Source organism: Lissotriton vulgaris, chromosome 3_1, assembly GCF_964263255.1.
Source record: "Lissotriton vulgaris chromosome 3_1, aLisVul1.2, whole genome shotgun sequence".
NCBI classification, from domain to species: Eukaryota; Metazoa; Chordata; class Amphibia; order Caudata; family Salamandridae; genus Lissotriton; species Lissotriton vulgaris.
In genome coordinates this window covers 1,185,678,635-1,185,696,699 of record NC_141689.1, presented here as the reverse complement: position 1 = coordinate 1,185,696,699, position 18,065 = coordinate 1,185,678,635, and the positions used below count along the sequence as shown (strand labels likewise).

The 18,065-nt window shown below is 41.1% G+C and overlaps 1 protein-coding gene across 2 annotated transcripts in view; it reads right to left on the bottom strand.

Annotated features, from left to right (window-relative positions):
- The window catches only part of LOC147727632 (phospholipid-transporting ATPase ABCA1-like), a 2,839,360-nt gene that overhangs the window by 1,359,518 nt on the left and 1,461,777 nt on the right, over positions 1-18,065 (bottom strand). For both annotated transcript variants that reach the window (XM_086961649.1, XM_086961650.1), the window contains exons 21-22: positions 15,438-15,577; positions 886-1,023 (exon numbers count right to left, since the gene is read on the bottom strand). In XM_086961649.1, the coding sequence (XP_086817775.1) occupies positions 886-1,023; positions 15,438-15,577 (278 nt within the window). The remainder of the gene's footprint in view (positions 1-885; positions 1,024-15,437; positions 15,578-18,065) is intronic.

The following is an 18,065-nucleotide window of genomic DNA, read 5'->3' as shown; positions in this document are numbered from 1 at the left end:
TAATTAACTCTGCCCAGCTGTATCAAAGCCTCTAGCCAAAAAGTGAACACAAGCAGTATTTTTGAGTGGAAGCTTACAAATCTAACCCGATCAAATCCTGTATTTGGGGGAGCCAGCATGTGGGTTGAGCCAAACCCCCTCTCTCAGTAGTACTCTGAAAGCTTTTTGTTGTTGATTGCATAAGGTCAGGCAACAGATACATTGCCAAGCCAGACCTAACAATCCAAGAACACTAGTGTAGCCCGGGGCATTCCATGTTGATGTCTAACACAAAAATGCTTTCTGAAGTCTAAAGCTAATGATGGAAGGGGAGGGGGGAGGGAGCTGCCTCCTAAATACATTCCTTATGAATTCCCTCCGCCCATCTGTGCTTCTCCCAGAGAAAAAAAACCACACTATAAGTTAGTTATCTAAGACACTTTAACAGCATTAAAATGTCATATGTGTGTACCTGAAAGTTCAAGTACGGAGAGTTTAAAAAAAGCTGTGGGGAGGGGAAGCCCTTATTTCTGTGGCAGCACACAACCTCTGCCCAATCATAGCATGTACTCCAACAAGTGGGCAAAGAAAAGCCCCTCTCTAGTACTCATGAAAGCTCTATTTTAGATTGATCACATTACACCTGGTGACAGCTGCGCTGTCAAGCCAAATCTAAAGCCCCTTTCCAAAAGAAGATTTTACTAAGACCTTTCATCAAGGGCATACATTAGAGGAACATGTACATCCACTGTCTCCGTGAAGCTCATTATACAAAAAGGCATTTTTTTCTTGAAACTTTTCCAGTGTGTCTTGTTAAACAAAGGCATTTGCTCTGCATTTCATGTAAAGTCTTTTATGCACGTTCTCCAGCGCATCTATGAATAATGCAGTTTGAGATATAATCACCTTGTTTGAATTTTAGCAGCAGCTCCCAGATTCCCCTTCTGGCGTACGGATCAACACCAGCTGTTGGCTCATCCAAGATAACCACTTTAGATCCTCCAACAAAGGCAATGGCGATAGACAGCTTTCTTTGCATTCCACCTGTGAGAAACAAACACCCAACACAAATATATTCAGTTGCAAATCACTCTGCAAAGACAATAATTATTTGCTGACTTGTCATGTGGTGAGTCCTTATGCTTCGGTAATGTGTGTTCCCTCTATGCCCCCTGCGATGTTCTCAAAAACCTCGATTTGGAGAACTTTTGATTTCTATAACATCCTCTTGTTGTATCTACTAATTAAGAGGTAGATTCATATCATGGTGCATTTAAATGTAACCTACATGTGCAAAAAAATAGAAACTCAGTTGAAAAGGACAAAATCTGCTACTTTGGTTGTTTTTCTGTGTAGGTTAAAGCAATATCAAATACTACAAATGTTCACGTGAGTTGACGTCACTATTGTTTATCTATGAATTGGAGGCTCATAGATGAAAAGGTTCAGAAAGGTACAAAACCCCATTGTGATTTCCCGTGACAGAAACATTGCAGTATAAATGCAGTTCTGATTCAAATATGAATATGTATGTGTATCAAATATTTTGGCGACACACCTTCTTTCGCTGTAGTTATAAACTTCCATTTGCAGGAAGTAGATGCAAGAGCTGTCAGTAAGTGTGTGAACGTGTATTAAGGCCTCCATGTTTTACCATGCAAGAGCTTGTCAGCTGAAAGTTCTGTACATCAAAACCCAGGATTTTGAAGAATGAGCAAAAATGCGTACTTTTGTAAAAATCGAACAAATTCTGAATTAAGCTGATTTTCTCTGGTAGCATGGCCTTTAGTTTTGTAGAGAGCACAGCAAAGCCTGGTTAGCTATTTTACACTTCTTGGTTCATAAGATGACTAGGGTTAGGGATGTTTTGACCCCCCACTATGTTAATCTTTTCAATATGTTTGGACGCTTTTTGTGTAATACATTAGATTTAAGGTAATGAACACTGAGAGAGGAATCTGCTGTGGGTTACTACAGTCGTTAAATTAGGGTAGGACTTTTCAGCGCCCCACCACATGGGCTGCACTGAAACGGATATACATCATAGGAACTAGGGACAAATGTAACTGGTCACATAGGACCAGAGTTCTTCTCTCTATGTGAAAGAGTGACAAATTTGCGCAAATTATCAAAAATTATCTTGGGGAAAAGAGGTTTCAGCTTTCCGAGGAAGCAGAATTGGTAGAGAATGGTCTTTTGAAGTGTCTCCCCATGGCAGTGCACATAGAGCCAGAGGCTTTTCATGCCCCCTTACCCCTGGCATTTAACCTGTGGCACCAAGTTGGTTGTAAATCGAAGGGATACACGGGTGTGGAGCAGCATCGATTTACCCAGTACTTGATTTAAAAGTTCCTATTTATGTGTAATCTAGTAGGTTTTAAAGATGATGTGTATTGCAGGAGAAAGTCAGAGGAGGTCTCTGACGAAAGGATTATTCTGAGCGCTTTTAAGACTTCACTGATATCAGGTATGACTCTGGTGCTATTGTCGTGTTGTATAATGTGCTAGGGAAGATAATCCTATTCTGAGCAAATATTAGGCTCCAGAATTCCGTTATTTACATTTACGGTATACTGACATTTAATTCCGGTTTTGTTGGTCAATGTCGACCTCTGCATCTATTTGATGAAATTCAGGGAATACGTCTACCCTTCTGCATCTTTTCACGTTTTGTGTAACCTGAAGGGTAGTGTTGCGTGAGATGATGTTTTCCGAGGATGAGAATTTCAAATACAGTTGTGTGTCATCCGCGTACATATGGTAGAAAATGTTTGTGGAATTTGGTGATTTCGCTAGAGGTTCTAGGAAAAGGTTGAAGAGGATAGGAGATTGGGCACCCATGAGTATTGGAGAGGGCTGGGAGAGGAAGTGGCTTGCCTTGACTCTTTGTGATCTGTGGTGGGGGAATGAGGAGAACCATTGTAACACCAGACCCGAGAAACCCATCCTGTTCTTCAGAATGGATAGAAGGTTGTCATGATTAACCGTGTCAAATGCAAAGGAAAGGTCAAGGAGGATTAGGAGGCAGGAATCATTTTGGTCAAGCATTTTAAAAATGTCATCCATAACGTATGTGAAAGCCGATTCGGTGCTGTGCTCTTTCCAAAAGCCGGATTGATCCTGGTCAAGGAGTTGGAAATTATCTATGTGAGCACAAAGTTGGGATTGTATGCATTTTTCCAGTAGTTCGGCTAGTGTGGGGATGTTGGAGATAGGGTGGAAATTATTGAGGTCAGTTTGATCTGCGTTGTTTGTTTTTAGTATAGATGACACCAGAGTTGCTTTTAGGCAGTCTGGGATTGTGCCTTGTAATACAGAGGTGTTTACAATCCTTGTCCAGGTGGGGATGAGTACATTCTTAATTTCTTTGAAGATTTTCGGGGCAATGGGTCACTGAAGTGGTTAGATCGATTGATGTTCTGAAGAATCTTGTTGATGTCTTTTTCACTGAAAGGGGTAAAGGTGCCCCATGATGCATTGTTCTTAGTGTTCAGGCTCATAGGTTTGCACTTATCTAAGAGGTCAAGGGATGGCAGTAGAGCCTTCTTAGAGGCGAGTTCAAGGGTGATGAGTCTTGATTTCTCAGTGAAGAAAGCAGCAAGATCATCGCAAGAAGGTGGGATGACTCCGGAATCCGAGTGGTTTGGGCCTGCCACTGATTGATGTTTGACAAATTCTAAAAGTTTCTTGGGGCGGTTTGCAGCTTGATCAAGTTGGTGTCTGAAATAGTCTGCCTTGGCGCTCTTGATTTATTTGTTATAGACGCTCCTAACATCTCTAAGGAGTTTTAGTTGTTTCAAGGTGGGTTTGGATTTCCAGTAGCATTCAGCTGCCCTAACGTTGCGCTGTTTTGTGTTTAAATTGACGTTGTACCATTATTTGGATAATTTTGTTGAAGCGTATTTTTGTTGGAATCGTGCAATGTCATCCATGATGTTGGAACTGGTCGAATTGTAGGAGTCACTGAGTAACTGAACCTCAACCAAATTAGCTTGGGAGGAGAGGGACGATTTACAGTGGGCTGCTAGTTCATTTGAGTTTATTGATGAGAGGTCCCTTTACCAGATTTTTGATTTTGTTGGCTGAGTCTTCCTCATTGACGCCTCCCTGTTAATATAGAAGAGGATGCAATGGTGGTCGGACCATTCGCAAGGGGTAATGGTATCCAATGTGATGGTCTGCCCTTTCGAGGTAATGAGGTCTAGTGTTTCTCCTTTATTGTGAGATGCTTGGTCACAATGCTGGATCAGCTCATGATCATTCAAAAATGCTTTAATGCAGGATACAGCCTGGTCATTGGGGTTAGATCAGTGAAGGTTGCAATCACCAAGGAAGATTTGGGACACGGCTGAGTCGACATTGCCAGAGATGATTTCCATTAGTTGCTTGATGAAGGGGAGATAAAAAGTGTGACGTTTGCAAATCGGCAGGTTATTACTTGGGATGCTGAGACAAAGGTATTCAGAGGAGGAGGGCGAAGGGGACTCCAAGTGAGAAATCAAGAGTGTGTTCCTATGAATACTGGCTGGGTCACCCCGCCAGCTTCCGAGCTCTGTCTAGCCTAATTATGTTGTGAGTAGGAGGTATTAGGAGGTCTAAGATAGGAGAGGAGGCCGGATTTAGCCAAGTTTCAGTGAGGATAATAATGTCTAAATCCATGTGTTGGATGAGGTCAAAGATGTCGGAGGTGTGTTTACTGGCTGACCTGCAATTGAGTAGTACACATTTAAGTCATTGTGGATTAGTGTGGGAGGGAGTCTGGATGACCTTCACTCTCGTGAGGTTGTCTGTATTAATCACTCTAAGATTGTGAACAGGTTCTCTATACGGGTTGGAATGGGTGGTTGGTATTTGTCTTGGTGGGATCAATTTGGAGTTGGACCTAATAGAGTAAGAGTTGTGAAGGTCATTGATTTAATTGGATGCCAGGTAGGTCTCAAATCTTCTGGGGTGGGAGGGGACGTTAGCTAAAGGAATGGTTTGCAAGATCGAGGGGGCTAAAAACCGGCTCATGCGTTCACTCACGCAAGGGGAGACACTGGACAGGTTCGCTAAAGTGAGGAGGGAGCTAATCATGGGGAAAAAACTATTTGAGAGGCCTTTCAGGACACGTAGTTCAATAGTGAGAAGATGCAGCTGGAGAAATATATCATTGAGGCGCGCAACCATGTCTGAAAGGGGTAAAGGTTGTTTTGGGAAAGCGAGCGTAGAAAGGGGGCCTTGGTGTAGGTCCTTGGGGTCCAGGGTGATGGAGAGTGGTTCCTGGGGAGGGAGTTGATCATTTGGGGCTAGCGGAGTTCTTTGGCCATTGGATATCAAAGTTGAGGCATTAGCGACGGAGGTATGACCCTTGAGCTGATGGTCAGGTAGGACCAGACAGGAAATAGTGGGTTTGAAAGATCATGATCGGTGACGGGCATTTGCCAATCCACAGCATAGTATGGGCATACACTCTAACCTATATCACTCAACCCTGCTTTACAACACTCCACACTATGCTATTTCCCTCTACACTGCTGCACTCTATGCCACTCCAGTCTTTGCCACTAAAATGTTTGCCACTCCACTCTATACCACTCTACTTTACACTATTAAATGTATTTCACTTCACTCTATGCTGTCCACTCTATAACACTCCAGGCTACACCACTCCACTGGACACTATTCAACTGTATGCCATTACACTGTATACCACTCCACTCTCTGCTACTCCACTCTACACTATTCTAATGAATCTAACTTGACTCCACACCACTCCAATCCACTCCACTATACGCTATTCCATTCTACGCCACTCCAGTGCATGCCACTCCACTGTACACCACTTCACTGCATACTATTCCACTCTATGCTGCCCCACTCTACGCCCCTCCACTCTACGCAACTTCTTTCTTTGCTATTCAACTGTACACCACTACACTATACTTTACTCCATTCTACACCACTCTATGGTATGCTATTATACTCCACACCACTCCACTCTATGCTATTCCACTCTCTGCCACTCCACTCTATGCCACTCTGCCCTACGCTACTCCACTATATGCTATTTCACTGTACGCTATTCCACTCCACCCCAATCCACTCTACTCCACTTCACTCTATGCTACTCCACTCTACCATAAATCTACTTTTTGCAACTCCACTTTACACCACTCCAAAGTATGCTATCCTACTCCACGCCACTCAACCTGACACCACTCCACTGTATGCCACTCCACTCTATGTTATTCCACTCTATGTCACTCCACACTATGCTACTCCACAGTAAGAAACGACACCCTCCCTCACTCCTCTTTACTTCACAACAAACTATGCTATTCCACTCTACGTCACTCTATGCCACTGCACTCTAGGGTGTAATACATCACACCACTACACTCTAACCCTCTTCACTCCATTCAACTCTACAACCCTCCAATGTACAATATTGGACTGTTCACCGCTACACTCTATGGCACTCTAGTCTTCGCCACTCCAGTCTACATCACGCCACTGTGCACCACTCCACTCTACACCTCAACACTCTATGCTAGTCTACTGTTCGCAAGTTTACGGTATGCCACTCCACTCTACACTATTCCACTCTACGCCACTACAGTCTGAATCATTCCACTGTGTGTCACTCCACTGTACACTATTCCACTGTAAACCACTCCACTGTGTGCCCCTCCACTCTTCGCCTCTTCACTCTACACCCCTCCATTCTGTACCACTCAACGCAACATCGCTACACTATATGCTATTCTAATCTACACCGCTCCATTCTATGAAACTCTAGTCTACATCACCCCACTCTATGCCACTCCACTCTATGCTGCTCCACTCTACGCTATTCCAATGAACACAACTTCACTGTACGTCACTCCACTCCACTCTATCGTATTCTACTATAAGCCACTCAACTCTGTGCCACTCCACTGTATGCTATTGCAATCTTTGACACTCCACTGTACGCAACTGCACTCTACGACACTCTACTCTAAGGTATTCCGCTGTACCCCACTGCACTATACCGTATTCCACTCTTTGCTAGTCCACTTCACACCACTCTACTACTATTATACTCTATGCCACTCTTCACTATGTCACTCCACTCTACGCCACTCCACTCTGCACTATTCCACTGTACATCACTCCACTCTACACCACTTCACTATATGCTATTCTATTCTATGCCATTCCACTATACATCACTCCACACTATGGCACTCCACCCTACACCACTGCACTCTACCCCACTCCACTCTACACCAATCCACTCTAAGCTATCCCACTTTATGTCACACCACTCTACGTCACTCCACTTTGCACCCCTTCACTCTACACTACTTCACTCTACTCTGTTCTGTAGTGTAGTTCCTATAGTACCCCTTGAGGGCCTGCATGTTTGGATAACATACACTGTGGGATTGGTGGCAGACTGACTCTGAGCACCCCCACCTCGTATATTAGCCATGTTTGTATTAGCGAGCTCTACGTGCCACTAGAATCTCTTTTTATCAGAGAGATTTGTTTTTGGCAACCTCAGAACACAATAACCCTGATTCCTCAGACTCATGGAAACAATGTACAACTCTTCGTCCAGTCACTCGTGCTTGCTCATTTGGTCTTGGGGAGTTACACAGAAGAACCAGTTGAGCGTGTTTACAATAAGAATTTATTGCACATTTGTTCTTCTAGTGTAAACTATATGTGCTGCTATAACTGTTAAATGGTAGCAGAGATATATGGTCAGCAGTACAGTGAATAAAAAGGAATAGTACAGTTCTACCATTTTTCAATAGTTATGAACATGTACTCGCATATAAAATGCATTTATAAAATAAAGCGCATGCTCCTACGATGCCTGTCTAGATGTACCTAAGTGCACCTAGCATGTGAGTAGGTGCGAAAGAGCCAATAATCCTGCTAGGATTTAGTAAAACCCCATTACCTGAATAATGAGAGTGTGGGACCTCGTCCTGGTCTCGAGTTGGACACCCCGCAAGGGTTAGTTAGACCACTGTCAGCTGGAGCGACTGCGTCTCTGGTCAGTGTGTCAGTGTGTCGACCTGAAAGTTTCAGTTCCCTCTAACTACTGATAGCAAGTGGTGCTGTATTTATACAGAAAAGTATAGAGTACCTTTGTCCCTTGTGTCTTGTGTTAGCCATTGCTGGGTATGAAGATGACGTTTGGGATGAACCTTTCACGTAGATGTTTATGCAGGTGGATTCTAGCCCCAGTCTGGTTTCCTAGAACTCTTATGAATATTTATTCATACTGGATGAGCACATCGAAGAATGGTATAGAAGGCCATTGTTCGGGAAAAACCCTCCTTCTGTACCCACACCACAGTCTAGATAAGGTTCAGCCCTCAGCGCCTGTTATTGTGGAGAATAATAGGGAAGTAATGTAGGTGAAATATTATGCCTATATTAGGGCATGTCAACCCCTGCCTATATTAGGTCATCTATATGAAATATAACAGTTCCCCTGTACGCCACTCCACTCTTTGCTGCACCGCTGTATGCTATTCCACTGTAAGCGAGTACACTCAACATTACTCCAATCTCTACCACTGCACCCTATGCTATTCAACAATAACTCGCACACCTCTGTGTACCATTTGTTGAACTTGGTAGCCCCACTACATTAACCATAACTCACCATTCTACCATGCGCTGTGTTCTCACAAACAATGTCATTTGCAATGTCATAAGATTTCTTATGAATGCTCTGCTTTCAGTTGGTATAAGTGATGTAATATGAAAGCGTCACTGACCATGTCATGAATGATGTAATATGTGACATCATCAGCAGTGGATTGCGGGTGCGCGATATATAGTTAGTGCAACTAACTATATATGCGAATTTCAATGGTTTTGTGTGAGTAAAATAAGGTTTTGTAAATGCTAATCCCTAACTATATATGGTCTATAACCTATGGTTTTTTCAGTGAATTTCAATGGTTTTTTAATAGCAAATATCAAAAGCTGTAAAATGTATTCTTCTTATAAATGAAAAATATATTTTATATGTTTTAATTATAATTGTTTTATGCATCTGCCAAACCCTGACCTCTTAATAGTGCACTGTGGTGGAAATTATTTGGGCACTATGACTGGGGTTGGTCTGGAAATGCTTTTAAAGGACACCTTTCATCAGTTGATGACACTTTTTCCCCAAACTGCCTTGGTATATTCCAATATATGCCAAAGACAGAAATGGAACTGGTCCAACCAATTTTGTCCACAATTTGAGAAAGCACGGAAACATGTGAATAAATCTTTTCCTGCTTACATGAGAGACTTTAGAATGGGTTCAATATACAACAATAACTTGCATTACAACATGCAAGACATCTACAGAGGAGATGGTGTGCACTTCTCAGATGAGGGGAATAGAATATTCCTCCTGAATTTAAAACTGTGCATTGGAACCTACTTGTAGGTACCTAAATCAGCCACAGAACCCAATAGCTCTTTTCAGAGCTACCCTACCTCTGATCATTCTAAACGTTAATTTTTTTCTAACTTTTTTCACTATTTTTCAGCAAAGTACGATCCCCGGTTCGCTTACCGGTGCGCGTACCGGGCGCTCCCCAGCGAAATTTTTCAATTTTTTTTTTTTTGCCTATATGAGCGTCCTAAGCCCCCCTCAGAAAACCTAGAGGGTCACAAAGTGTCTACTGTGCCCCCTTCTACCCATTCCGAACATTGTTTCCCCTCCATCTTGTGTCTCAATTCTACCGATACACAAAATGGTGGACTCCCGTAACGCTGCTGGTTCGCGTACCGGTGCGCGCACCAGTGAGCGCTCGCTAAAAAAAGGTGGGAAAGTAATTTACAGAAAAACCACTGGAGACACTTTCATCAAATATAGAATAGGCCCTACTACATAGCAGTCCCTACCATTTACCCAAATTTGATGGAATTCCATTGAGAAAATTATGCTGTAGGACTGATAAATATCCTGAGGTAAATTACATGACAGAAACACATATGAAGTGTTAGAATTGACAATCAATTAAAATGTTACTTTCATTTTCTACTATTATTTCATGACATTTGATTGGTTATGTACCTGAATATATATATAAAGAAAGAGAGAGAAACACAGCCATTTTGACTACTACTTCCTGAAGTACATTTCAAGAGCATTTTGACTGTGAACTTTAACTTCTTTTTTAAAGGTAAGATATAATTTTAAAAATTTGAAAGGAGAACTATGTTATGCACTTTAAATTAAATAAGGAAAACGTTTTCAGATAGTTACATACTGTCCTCTATAAGAGTTAGTCATTGAGAAAGACTTAATTATTTAAATTATTGATTGAGTTAGGCTTCTGGGGTATAATTATGAATTTACTTAGGCTTCATCACAGGCACTTTTTAATAGTTTTACTTCCTGCCTGAAACCATGCACTGCCCAAAGATTACTTCACTGTTAAAAACTCACAAGCACCTGTGTGAACTTAAACCCAACAGTGCCCTATCTCCACTGATATATTTTTTTAATGCAATTTACAGCAAGAAAATGGAAGCACAACAGAAAGAAAATAATATTTCCTTTCAAATTAAGATTGAAAACAATCCAAAGGAAGAAAATGAAGAAATTGACTTTTTGGATGACACATTAGACGAAGAATTAATTAAATGTGCTGAAGAATGTGAATGTGATTCTTGGAATGAAAAGGAGGACATTCCTGATGATTTAATGCTACAAATTCTCTTAGATTATTAAAAATCAGAACAATAAATTTAAATTTTAAAAGTTAAAATTGTTTGAGACATTATTCTTTTTATTTGAAAATTATGAAATAGTCCCCAAAAAGATAAAATATAAACTGAGACTTAAAATATACTGTGCAACTTTTTTTGTGTTACATAGTAAGTTTGCTCATAGTTGCTTCCTTTCTCCCACTATATTATCTCCAATGTGTATTTAACATCTCTTTATCATCTCCTGCCTCCATGTTCTTTCTGCTTTCCTCACAGACTATGCTATGAATTCCATATACCACAATAACTTCTGAAACAACATGCAAGATATCTCCAAAGAAAACGGTGTATATTTATTTTTAGACTCTGCATTGGTACCTACATGTTGGTACTTAAATAAAAAAATTAAAAAAAATACAACAAAAAGAACAATCAATAAACATACAATATTTGAACATTCTTTCTTTCTTTTTTCCGTATATTACGCTCCCCGGACCGCTTCCCGGTGCGCGTACCGGGCGCTCCCCCCGCAAAAAAAGCGATAATAATTTTTTTATTTTTTTTGCCCCGCGGGGCCCTTTTAAAGCCCCCTCATCAAACCTAGGGGGTCAGGGAGGATGTACTCTTCCCCCTTATGCTCATTTCCCACTTTGTTTTTTCCACCTCTTGTGTCTCGATCCTACCGAGACACAAGATGGCGGCCGCTCCGGACTGTTTAGAATGTTGACAGTCACCGGGGAGCCAATCCGCTTCTCCTCGCGAAGTTCCGTTACGCGTCAGGTACGCGAACCGGGGCGCTAACCGGGACGCTGTCACAGATATATCTGTTTTTTAAAATGTTAATTTCTCAAAATCCACTGGAGCACATATATTGAGACATAGCAAAGGCTCGTCGGGCAAACCAAATCTACAATTTTGCCAAGTTTTGTGTAAATCCATTCAGCCGTTCGAGCTAAAAGTGATTCCAACCGCCCTATGGAAAAATGAATTGGAAAAACGCGTTTTGGGACCCCCCTTTTTTCTCGGCCCCCCCTTGACGAAACCCCCCCAAATTTTCAGGGGCTGCTCAGAGATTTCAGCCAACTCCGTCCACAAACGCCAAAGTTATTCAACATAGAATTTTAAGAAATCCCATAGGAAAAAAATCCTAACTATATATACCTACTGGCGACCGCCTGTAGGTAATATATATACACACATATATATATATATATCGACGTGCTTTTCTTGTGAAAGAAAAAAGAAGCCACCATGGGGAGGTTCCAGGGAACAGCCTTTATTCTCACAGCAACAGGCAAATGCATTTCGGCCGCAAGGCCTTTCTCAATGCCCACAGTTGCAGAAAATGAGCACGCCTCCTGCCCTCGGACTACTAACAATGTCCTGCTCAGTCTTGATTGGCTGTTGTCTCTATTCCTCCCACTCCGGCCGGAGTGGGCTGCCCCACATGCAGCTCTCACCAGATTGCTGAACTGCATGTCCCAGAATGCCACATTCCAGCAAAGGGATATATATATTTTATTAAAATGAAACATTATTTCTTTTAAATTACATTATATTAATATATATATTAATATTACACACATATATATATATATTCATATATATTTATTTATTTTAAATTAATAATAACCTATACACCCTAAAAACTAATCCCCCCCTAGTCCCTTTAAATACCCCTGTACCCCAAAACCCAAACCTACCCCTGAACCCTAAAAATACCCCTGTACCCCAAAAGCCAAACCTACCCCTGAACCCTAAAAATACCCCTGTACCCCAATACCCAAACCTATCCCTGAACCCTAAAAATACCCCTGTACCCCAATACCCAAACCTACCCCTGAACCCTAAAAATACCCCTGTACCCCAAAACCCAAACCTACCCCATAACCCTAAAAATACCCCTGTACCCAAAACCCAAACCTACCCCTGAACCCTAAAAATACCCCTGTACCCCAAAACCCAAACCTACTCCCTGAACCCTAATAATACCCCTGTACCCCAAAACCCAAACCTACCCCTGAACCCTAAAAATACCCCTGTACCCCAAAACCCAAACCTACCCCTGAACCCTAAAAATACCCCTGTACCCCCAAACCTACCCCTGAACCCTAAAAATACCCCTGTACCCCAAAACCCAACCCTACCCCTGAACCCTAAAAAAAACCCTGTACCCCAAAACCCAAACCTACCTCTGAACCCTAAAAATACCCCTTTACCCCAAAACCAAAACCTACCCCTGAACCCTAAAAATACCCCTGTACCCCAAAACCCAAACCTACCCCTGAACCCTAAAAATACCCCTGTACCCCAAACCCAAACCTAGCTCTAAACCCTAAAAATACCCCTGTACCCCAAAACCAAAACCTAGCTCAAAACCCTAAAAATACCCCTATACCCCAATACCATACCTATCCCTTAACCATTAAATACCCCTGCACACAATAACCCAAACTCACCCTTAAAATACCCCTTAACCCAAAAAACATATATTCCAACACCCCCAAAGTAAAACCATATACTTACCTTACACTTAAATATAAAAAACATATGCTTTTACCAATCATGCTTTTACAACGAATTGCATGCGTGGTAAAAGCATATAATATATAATGGCATGCGTTGTAAAATTTTGCGGAGTAACGGTACCTGCGTTATCATGGTATGAGGAGTAAAGGTATGCGGAGTAAAAAATGCGGAGAGACGGTGTTTTACCATTCAAATGTCTTCCTTAGAGAAGTCCTGTCGCTGGCTGGATAATTTTGGCACCTTTGCCCAGTCAAGATTTCTACCACTAGACTTAGCCTATTTCTTCAGAGCTTGGAATCCTCCAGCAGGTCAAAGCTGCAGGCTGAAACCCACATGTATATATCGGAATATGCCGACTCACTCGTAATCAGGCCCCAGACTGCTATTTAATGAATTTGGAATCACAAGGTTTGATTCAGCCCTGTTATTAGTATGCAGGGGGAGTGATTCTGGAACGGCTGGATGTTTCTACAGATTTAAAGGATTTAACTTGTGTGTTTTTATACAAACTTCCACAGTACTAAAAACTGTTTCATTCAGAAGGTGGTACATTTTTACCTGTTGCTAATTGTGTATCATTCTGTTAACTATTGTTCAAACATGTTTGATTTATTTGTTTGCATGACCTTTTAATTTATATTGGTGATAACTGTAATTGTTTTTCTAAGATTGATCAGAAAACCCTCTTATTACGCATATATCTACATCTACAGCTGACGATTCTGGTGTTAGCATGTATTTCTGAGTGCCCAAATCTATCTAATACATAATTCTTCATCTGCAATCATTTATTTTCGATGCATACTTAGTGCATTAACTCTATTGTGACCTACAGCTATTTAGATGTAATACTTAACCGAAAATAAGGGACTGGTGTTTGCTCTTTGAGATAAGGACATTTACTCTTTTGGCAGTAGGAGGATAATAGGTGGCATCCTCAGACAAGAGAGGTTGTAGAATGACAGGACTGGTCGATTCATGACAATAGTCACAATCTGTTGCACGTTGATCCGGCTGTGAAATAAAGGCGTGGTGTCACATTGATCTCATAGCAATAGAATCGAGTGGCAGCAGGCAATACAGATTGGAATGCATAAAGGATCCGTTAATTAATTTACATTTAAGAAACGCTAAGAATTTAAATGGCGATCGTTTGGAAAACTATTTGGCACTGCTCATCACTTATGGGATGGTGTATAACGAGGTCTAGACAAAATCTATTACATCTTTTTGCGACCAAATGTATGCTTTCGTCATTGTCCGTGATGCTTGGTGTAAGTCTGTTTTTTTAGCGCAGTAACAATAAGTAACAGCATAAAAACAATTGCAAGTCCTTGATAAATGTTTGGGAAAATTTACGGGTTCTGCAAATGCTTCGATTACACTAGAAGAGAGAAAAGTATATATATATTTGTTTTGTTTCTGAAGAGGGTCATACATGTGCCGGAGAACAAATATATGTTTTGTAGCAGTGATTGGAAATCAGAACATTTTGATTTAGTGTTTATTACAAGGTCAAATGTGAAAAATGTTGCTTCACCTCATAAAATACAGAGAAAGCTCCTAAGGTCCCTCAGGAGGAAGGTGATATTGTTTTGCCCTACACTAATCAACACTGTGATCTGATATCATTTTTTATCATCTCTGAACTGGTTTTGCCTGTCTTTATGTGTGTCAAGCCTTTTGCGTTTAAGAATCAACAGAACTAGTATTATGTATGTATGAAAACTGCATTTCACAATTTAGATTGTATGTCGTAATACACCATCAATTCTCTGTATAAATGTACAATTTCAGATTTAGCATTCTTTGCACGGATACATCATTTTACATGTTACATTTCAAAGGCCATTTCAATAACTCCTACATTTTAGTAATTGGTTACTAGTTATTCTTTTGAATGGTAGGCCACTCTTGATTCTGTTATGTCTCAAGATGACATTTAAGATTTATTAAAGAAAGCAGCATAAATATACTGTAACTATTTCAAGCTCTGAAAACAGCGGTAGTGAAGGCTGAGGGTGTTGAAGATACCCTCTAGAAGGAAGTAATTATTGTGTAAAAGAAACATAAAACAACAAGATATTTATATATACAGCATGCAACTATATGTAAACTCGCACTGTTTAACAAATACATCTAAAACTTACTTGTGTCAATTTTGTTGCTCCAAGTATGACTCTACAGAGTTTAAGATGTAATGGTTCCTATGCTATGTACTATACCTGAAAGATTTTTCACCATTTCTTTTCGTTTGTGTGGCAATCCAATATCCTGAATCATGCAATTTATATCGTTTTTCATTTGTGATGACTTGCATCCTTTTAATCTGGCATAGAAATAAATGTGTTCCTCCACTGTAAGCCTGTAAAAAAGAGTGCAATTAAATTCTAGACAGTTCCTGGAGTTATTGCTTGATAGACAGACCGATACACTGAGAAGCATAAACAGAACGAGATGAAAACCAGGAATTGAGTTGGACAGAGGTACAACCTGAAAGACTAAAAGGAGGAGAAGCAGGCAGGGGATTAATCAAGCAGCAAGACAAAGCATAGAGAAAGTCAAGAGACAGAACAAACGGGCAGAAAAGTAAGCAAGCAATGAAACGGACATAGGTGACGTCAAAAATGGAGAGAGAGGCAGAAACAAACAAAAGTATAGCCAAGCAATGGAACGGTCCTCGGGACTAACTGAAAGATGACGAGACTGCAATCCATTTATCTAGAGAAAGAATTAGGCTGAAAACAGACAGACAGGAAGAATGGCACACTGCGAAGAGATAGATAAGAATATAGATCAACAGATCAATGGATGGATGGATGGATTGCCAGGTAGATGGAAACCAACCAGAAGGACCAACATGTAGAATCAGACCTCTATGTCTGCATCTACATGTTGGTCCAGACATAGAGGTTACTACCTTGAGTGTAAAGCCTACTTTCAGGTGCAGAGAAGACGAATCACAGGCTATTACAACAATGCAAACCTGCTGCCAGAAGTGCTATTGGATAGGTTAGAGGCAAATTAATGAAAAAGATAATCGTATATGTTACAGTAAGAGTCTAGGTCATTGTTAGGGTTTAATAATAGGACTATAATTAAAATGGTTGTAATATTTTAATTTAGCAGCACATTTTATAAAAAAAAAGTCAACAAACCTTTCCGCTAATTAAAAAATCTAAATAACCATTTTAAATCATGCAAGTAAGTTAAAACCAGATAGAAGTATTTTCAATAGCAGTGGCTATAATATATTGATTTCCCATTCAGTATGCTAAAATGAAGGTAATCGCATGATACATGGAACACCGTTCTGCTGGCCATTGTTGGAGACTGCAAGTCCCAGGCTCCTTAGCGCCAGGAGGCGGCAACATCTTCATGGGGTCAGGACTTCTTCATAGCGATATAAAGCACTGCCCTAAATCTCCCCGCACAGGACACTGTTTTGCTGGCCATTGTTGGGAACTGCAATGGAGTTTACAGATGTTCTCACTCCCCTTCAAGCTTGGTTCTGGGCTGGGACCAGTACTATCGACCAGATCTTCCAACTCCCAGCTTATTTATTTGAAATATGGTAAGATGGGTGGTGCCAGATGTCATCTTTGTTGACCTGCGGTCAGCATATGACCTTATTCCTAGGGATACACTTTGGAAAGTTTTGACTAAGATGGGTGTCCAGAAATATCTTGTGGACATAATAAGAAGGTTCCACATGAACAACTATGCCCACGTTAGACGGGGTTCTTCCAGGGAGTTATTAGGCCATATTACAGTGTCCCAGGGAGTGATACAACGTTGTCTCTTAGCTCCAGCACTCTTTTTGTTTTTCATCAATGACTTACTAATTTCTCTGGAACAGTGCAAGAACAATGCTCCGATCTTGGCACTCCCGTTTGTGGACGATTCCCTGCTGATCTTGAATTTACCCATGGACATTCAAAATATGCTCGATCAGTTTGTTGTCTTCTGCAGGCAGAAAGGGCTGGAGATCAATATTAGTAAAACCAAGTATATGGTTTTAAATTCCTGTCCTACTACTCAGCTGAATCAAGTTTACAACAGTGTCCCCTCGGAGAAAGTACATACCTTTGACTATTTGGGCCTCACTTTAAATGATTTCTTTAGTTGGACTGCTCAGATCCAGAAGAGTAAACTCAGTCTGGAACACTATACAGGCAGTATCCTGAGGGCGGTTCAGAGCTCCAGTTTCCATCCTGTTACTCCAGCACTACAGATTTATAACTCACAGTCGTTGGGAGGGGCCAAGATATGGTGGTGAACTTTGGGGGCATGATAATGCTAATGACATAGCAAAAGTGGAGAACCAGTTTTTACATGTAGTGATCATTATGCCGATTAGCACCCCTCTCATAAACCTGCGTAAGACTTGGGTATCAGATCTCTTGCTCTTAGCGTCATACGTGTTATTGCCCAATTTCTTTCTTAAATGCCACAGTAAAAACTCTAGTATCGATGCTCCTGGAAAAGCAGGACATTTGAGCAGAAAATAATTCTTTCTTCTTAAAGGCTCAATATGGTTTCCGCTCAGGTTTAGGGACCCTCGAGCAGAAACTGATCTTATTCCTTATCTCGGGAAAGGCCAGGTGAGGTTCATTACACATGCGGTTTATGGAACTCTCCTGTGCTTTTGACTTGGTGGACAGGTGAAAGTTGTGGTCTCTGATGGAGGCAGCTGGGTTGGACCCACCTTTCTTGAACTTTGTAAGGCGGTCAAATCAGGATAACACTACCAAGGTCCGCTACACTCAACAAGGCGTTTGTACCCAACCTATAAAGGTAGCCAGAGGGGTCAGGCAGGGCTGTATAGTAACACCTTTTCTGTTTTTATGTTA